A 6000-nucleotide genomic window follows, 5' to 3' on the forward strand; every position below is an offset into this window, starting at 1 on the left:
CCGAATAATACCACAATAATTGAAAATTCTACAAAATAAACAAAAAATTAATACCCCTAACAAAAAAGGATCTAACAATATTTACCGTTTCCATCGCTGGCGGAGGCAGAAAGTGCCGGAGAGGATAGTTTAGGCCTCTTGGCTGAAGGCGGGCCAGAGTCCAGAACGTTCTCGGCCATATTTTTTCCGAATTAAAAATATATACGGAATCCACAACGGGAGACGTTTTCACGTATTTTGAACCGTAATTTTCTTTTTGATTCCACAATTGTGACTTTTCCCCCTCCTTTTGGGGAAGTCCCGTGTAAAAAAAATACTCCTTAACTGGGTTCGCCTCTCGATTTCAGCTTCGGCGTATCAACCCCCTCCCTAGTCTGATTTTTTGTTCTTTATAAATTGCCAGCGGAGGAGGAGGGGGTCGGTATGGGAGACACACGTAGCGGCTCTCCTCTAAACTCATATAACATTAGCCTCATTTGATGCGAGAAAATTGTCCCAAGGTTTATCTTCCATGATTGTACGCGACCGTCATTTCTGCCACCCTTACCATAAGGTTAACATAAATGTCGGGCAGCAAACCCTTGTTGGTTGTGGTGTGGTCGCGGGCGAAGAGGTGATGCGAAAAAATATACCAGCGCAGCAGCAATTTATTGGGAATAGAATAGCCTATTATCGACAGGGTCTGGGGAAATGCAACTGATAAATTGTATTTCAATAGCCTATATGTTGCAATGCAACACATGACAATGTATCTGGTTAAATCAGAATTGCAACTGCATGCATGGTGGTAAATGATGGATATGCTATCAAATCATCTGAAATACCATGTTGCAACCATATAATTAGGAATTAGAATACTTTAATAGGATCTCTATGGTTGCACCATGCAACAACTTACACTATATACATACAAAAGTATGTGACACCCATTCAAATTAGTGGAGTCGGCTATTTCAGCCCCACCCGTTGCTGACAGGTGTATAAAATCGAGCATACAGCCATGCAATCTCCATAGACAAACAGTGGCAATAGAATGGCCTAACTGAAGAGCTCAGTGAATTTCAATGTAGCACAGTCATAGGATGCCACTTTTCCCACAAGTCAGTTAGGTCAAATTTCTGCCCTGCTAGAGCTGCCCCGGTCAACTGTAACTGCTGTTATTGGGAAGTGGAAATGTCTAGGAGCAACAACGGTTCAGCCGTTGTAGGCCACACAAGCTTACAGAACGGAACCACCGAGTGCTGTAGCGCGTAAAAATCATCTGTCCTCGGTTGCAGCACTCACTACCAAGTTCCAAACTGCCTCTGGAAGCAACATCAGCACAAGAACTGTTCATCTGGAGCTTCATGAAATGGGTTTCCATGACCGAGCAGCCGCAGCTAAACTTAAGATCACCATGCTTATCCATCTGTCAGTCTGACGGAAAAATCTGAGTTTGGCGGATGCCAGGAGAACGCTACCTGCCCCAATGCATAGTGCCAGCCTTAAAGTTTGGTGGAGGAGGAATAATGGTCTGGGGCTGTTTTTCACGGTTCGGGCTATGTCGCTTACTACCAGTGAAGGGAAATCTTAATGCAACAGCATACAATGACATTATAGCTGATTCTGTGCTTCCAGGAAAGGGAGAATACCCTTTCCTGTTTCAGCATGACAATGCCCCTGTGCACAAAGTGAGATCCATACAGAAATGGTTTGTCAAGATTGGGATTGAAGAAATTGACTGGCCTGCACAGAGCCCTGACCTCAACCCCATCGAACACCTTTGGGATGAATTGGATCTCTGACTGCGAGCCAAGCCTAATCGCCCAACAAAAGTGCCCGTCCTCACTAATGCTCTTGTGGCTGAATGGAAGCAAGTCCCCGCAGCAATGTTCCAATATCTAGTGGAAAGCCTTCCCAGAAGAGTGGAGGCTGTTATAGCAGCAATCGGGGGACCAACTCCATATTAATGCCCATGATTTTGGAATGAGATGTTCGATGAGCAGGTGTCCACATACTTTTCTAATAGAAGCTGATCAGCGTGCTGATCTCAAGCTAATCAGGGAGCTAACGCAAGTCTTCTGGGTCCAGACAAGGCTACTCATCACGGCTCACCAAACCACCGATCCGGTCTGTAACATTCTCATCCTCTTCCCTCCACAGCGGTGTGTGAGATGTGTGGTTTCAGTGGGACCGGAGACACTTTTTCCAAGACCAAGCGTTTCTGCAGCATCTCCTGCTCCAGAGCCTACTCCTCCAACTGCAAGAAGTATTCTATCCTGGCACGGCTGCAGGTGAGAGAGAGAGAGAAGCAAGGCACAGGTGATGATCGGCCTCTAAGTACAAAATGTATTTCTGTGTGTACAGGTGGTGAGGCTAGATTTGTATAGACTTTATACTGTATAGCCATTTATATAGCAACACCCTTTTCTCCACTCCTTGTTCTATTTTCTAAAGGGAAAACCCCCCACCAAGAAAGCCAAGGTGCTGACTTAGACGGCCTGGTCCCCCCAGATGGGGAACATGATAGCCTCTCTGGGCAATAGTCAGGACAATAGCTCCAGCTCTACTGGACAGGATGGGGAGACCACTTTAGAGGGCTTTTCCATTGCTGAGTTTTTACACAGGTGTTTGACCTAAAGACTCTTGTGTTTCTATAGTGAAAAAGCCACATTATTGACAGACACATACATAGACCTTTAGTTAAAACATCACATCATTGCAGCCAGGAAAGAAAATACTCTCAATAATTTTATGTAAGTTACAAGATGTGAAACATTTAGTTCCTCTCTCTGAGACTTGTCCAGTATTATCATCCCCTTTCCCTCTTGCTATATAGTTGCAGCAACAGGAAGCTTTGACTGGGGTGCGTAGTGGAGGAGAGAATCTCTGTCGCTGGTCTTCCTCTGATCTTATCCTAACCTATTCCATAAAGAAATTTGCATAGCAAACATTTAGTATGTTAACCCCCGAGAGTCGATCTAATTTGCTTATTTAAAAAAAAAAATCCCCATCAAAATCTGTCAATTTAAGCTACAGAAATCCACCGCATTCGCCGATGTCGCCCTTCCGCATCTGTGGTGAAAGGTGGCTGAGCTAGAACAGTGTTAGTTAGATCACGAGACATCCCGAAAACCAGCCTTCACACAAAAAAGTCTGTTAAGACCCCTCAATGGCAAGATGAGACTCTCACGAATGTGTTGGTTGTTTTGCTTCACAATAGTAGTCTGTCGGTAGCCCGGTTCCAGTTAAAAAACAAATGAAGTACTGTGCATTCGGGAAAGTATTCAGACCTTTGTTACTTTACAGCCTTATTCTAAAATTGATTAAATTGTCGTCGTCCCCCCCCCCCCAAATCTACACACAATACCCCATAATGAAAAAGCAAACACAGGTTTAGATTTTTTTGCAAATATATTCAAAATAAGAATAAGAAATGGATAATCACATTGACATAAGTGTTCAGACCCTTTACTTTGTACTTTGTTGAAGCTCCTTTGGCAGCGATTACACCCTCAAGTCTTCTTGGGTATGACGCTACAAGCGTGGCACACCTGTATTTGGAGAGTTTTTCCCATTCTTCTCTGCAGATCCTCTCATGTTGTCAGGATGGCTGTGGAGCGTCACTGCACAGCTATTTTCAGGTCTCTCCAGAGATGTTTGATCGGGTGAAAGTCCAGGTTCTGGCTGGGCCACAAGGATATTTAGAGACTTGTCTCGCAGCCACTCCTGTGTTGTCTTGGCTGTGTGCTTAGGGTCGTCCTGTTGGAAGGTGAACCTTCGCCCCAGTCTGAGGTCCTGACGGCTCTGGAGCAGATTTTCATCAAGGATCTCTCGGTACTTTGCGCTGTTCATCTTTCCCTCGATCCTGACTAGTCGCCGAGTCCCTGCCGCTGAAAAACAACCCCACTGCATGATGCTGCCACCACCATGCTTCACCGTAGGGATGGTATTGGCCAGATGATGAGCTGTGCCTGGTTTCTTCCAGATGTGACGCTTGGCCTTCAGGCCAAAGAGTTCAATCTTGGTTTCATCAGACCAGATAATCTTGTTTCTCATGGTCTGAGTCCTTTAGGTGCCTTTTCGCAAACTCCAAGCGGGCTGTCATGTGCCTTTTACTGAGGAGTGGCTTCTGTCTGGCCACTCTACCATAAAGGCCTGATTGATGGAGTGCTGCAGAGATGGTTGTCCTTCTGCAAGGTCCTTCAATCTCCACAGAGGAACTCTGGAGCTCTGTCAGAATGACCATCGGGTTCTTGATCACCTCCCTGACCAAGGCCCTTCTCCCCCGATTGCTCAGTTTGGCCGGGCAGCCAGCTCTAGGAAGAGTCTTGGTGGTTCCAAACTTCTTCCATCTAAGAATGATGGAGGCCACTGCGTTCTTGGGGACCTTCAATGCTGCAGAAATGTTTTGGTACCCTTCACCAGATATGTGCCTCGACATAATCCTGTCTCGGAGCTCTACAGACAACTCCTTCGACCTCGTGGCTTGGTTTTTGCTCTGACATGCACTGTCAACTGTGGGACCTTGTATATACAGGTGTGTGCCTTTCCAAAACATGTCCAATCAATTGAATTTACCACAGGTGAACTCCAATCAAGTTGTAGGAACATCAAGGATGATCAATGGAAACAGAATGCATCTGCGCTCAATTTTGAGTCTCATATTAAAGGGTCTGTAAATACTTATGTAAATACGGTATTTCTGATTTTTATTCAATAACTGTTCGCTTTGTCATTATGGACTATTGTGTGTAGATTGATGAGGAACAGTCTTTATTAGTCCTTTTAGAATAAGGCTGTAAAGTAACAAAATGTGGAACAAGGGAAGGGGTCTGAATGCTCTGTATTATTGAGATCCATGTTTTTGGGAGCCCAGATAATTGATTTATAAATCCCATCATTGGATGGTTCCTGACTTCGGTCTGGCAAGGGAGTTGCATGGTAATGTATGTGTCTTTCAAATCTTGGAAGGTTCTCAAGCCATTGCTGTCCATGATATCGGCAAGGATTTGGATTCCGCATTTGTGCCATTGAGGGTATGCAAAAGGCCGCTGTTCAGCTCACAAGGCATTATTGTGAAATATTGGAGTATGGGCATGCCATTTTGATTCCCAGTTACACTGTTTGAAATGTTTGCAGCAAATAGAGATTGTGTGAGCAGAAATAGGACCAAAGCATAGTTTACATTGTTTAACAGATATCAGTGAAGCCCACCTCTTCCAGGGATATAGGAGACACTGTATTTCTCTCTATACTCAGTCAGTGGGTGGAAGAATCATGTCTAAACCAATTTAGGATCGGACAAAATTCTAGTGCCTGGAAATACAATTGTAAAATTTGGTACGGATAGTCCCCCTACGTCTTTCCCGCTTTGTAATTTTGTACATTTTACCCGGGATCGCTTACCTTGCAATATACATTTTGAAAACACAATATGGATTTTTTTTCTCACTAGTAAGAAGGGGGAGACAAGGGAAGGATTTAACTACACAAATTCAACCGTGGCAATATATTCATTTTGACAATAGATATGCTGCGGGTTAAAGCAACTGGGATGTTAGTAGGCTTGGGCGGTATAACTTGTATATCGCGGTATTTGGAAAAAGCCACGGGATGGTTTTTAAATACCGTCAACTATTTCTTTGACGTTTTTAAATCAATTTGAATTAACTGCAGTCAACTTGTGCAATTCTTTAGGACAGTGGTTCCCAAACTGTGGGGCGCGCAGTTTTTTATTGAGGAACTCAGCCCGGCTTTAAACTTAGTCTTGAAAGTTGTAATAGTAGAATTTCGAAATGGTTTAGTGCGTCGTCATGTCAGTCATTACATACCTTAGAGAGATATAACTTGTCAGAAATGTCCAGATCAACTAGCCCATGTCAGCTAACATTTTTTTTATTTAGGTTTCTTAGCCCATAGGTAGTTATTTTTAAGTCAATTTTTGCTTTAGAACTGCAACATTTTCTTTGCACTCCATGACGAAATGTGTAGAAATGCAGAAAATATGCTTTAAACATG

The 6000-nt window shown here is 43.8% G+C and overlaps 1 protein-coding gene across 4 annotated transcripts in view; it reads right to left on the bottom strand.

The window, feature by feature from the left end:
* Positions 1-603, bottom strand: part of LOC106589530 (histone acetyltransferase p300) — a 47214-nt gene extending 46611 nt beyond the window's left edge. For 3 of the 4 annotated variants that reach the window (XM_014179629.3, XM_014179628.3, XM_014179627.3), the window contains exon 1: positions 86-602. In XM_014179629.3, the coding sequence (XP_014035104.3) occupies positions 86-179 (94 nt within the window). In that variant the 5' untranslated portion in view covers positions 180-602. Of the gene's footprint in view, positions 1-85 lie in introns of all 4 variants that reach the window. The other variant, XM_014179626.3, reaches the window with a different exon arrangement.
* Positions 604-6000: the final 5397 nt, after the last annotated feature.

This window comes from Salmo salar, chromosome 28 (genome assembly GCF_965601325.2).
Source record: "Salmo salar chromosome 28, fSalSal1, whole genome shotgun sequence".
Lineage (NCBI taxonomy): Eukaryota > Metazoa > Chordata > Actinopteri > Salmoniformes > Salmonidae > Salmo > Salmo salar.